Source organism: Corvus brachyrhynchos, unplaced genomic scaffold (genome assembly GCF_000691975.1).
Source record: "Corvus brachyrhynchos isolate BGI_N302 unplaced genomic scaffold, ASM69197v1 scaffold692, whole genome shotgun sequence".
NCBI lineage: Eukaryota > Metazoa > Chordata > Aves > Passeriformes > Corvidae > Corvus > Corvus brachyrhynchos.
Genome location: NW_008236762.1, coordinates 194988 through 195327, shown reverse-complemented (window position 1 = coordinate 195327; position 340 = coordinate 194988). Strand labels below are relative to the sequence as shown.

Here is a 340-nt window from a genome sequence, read left to right as displayed (position 1 = left end):
TTCTTGCTCTGCGGCTTGGTGGGGGCGAAGAGGCTGACGTTGAACTGACCCATGTTGGCGTAGGGGTTGTCGATGACCCTGCCCTTCCTCTTGAGCTTCTCCGGAGGCGTCGCCGCCGGGCCGGGCCGCGGGATCTCCGTGGGTTCCACGGGGAGGTGGGAGGAATCCTGCAGGATGATCATGGAGCGGGCCCTCTTCTGCCGCTCGGGATACGGGATGGAGCTCCTGGCCTGGTCGTACATCTCGGCCGCGCTCAGCACCTGCGGGAGCCCGTGGAGTTTGGCTTCCAAGCCCGGCTTGAAGCTGGATCTGATGGTGTCGTAGGCTCTGGCCGGCGGCG

General features: G+C 65.9%; 1 protein-coding gene across 1 annotated transcript in view; it reads right to left on the bottom strand.

Annotated features, from left to right (window-relative positions):
• The window catches only part of LOC103625269 (SH3 and multiple ankyrin repeat domains protein 3), a gene marked incomplete at both ends in the record, with an annotated part of 100186 nt that overhangs the window by 18073 nt on the left and 81773 nt on the right, over nucleotides 1-340 (bottom strand). Inside the window, one exon of the mRNA XM_017727124.1 lies at nucleotides 1-338. Within this exon, the coding sequence (XP_017582613.1) occupies nucleotides 1-338 (338 nt within the window). The remainder of the gene's footprint in view (nucleotides 339-340) is intronic.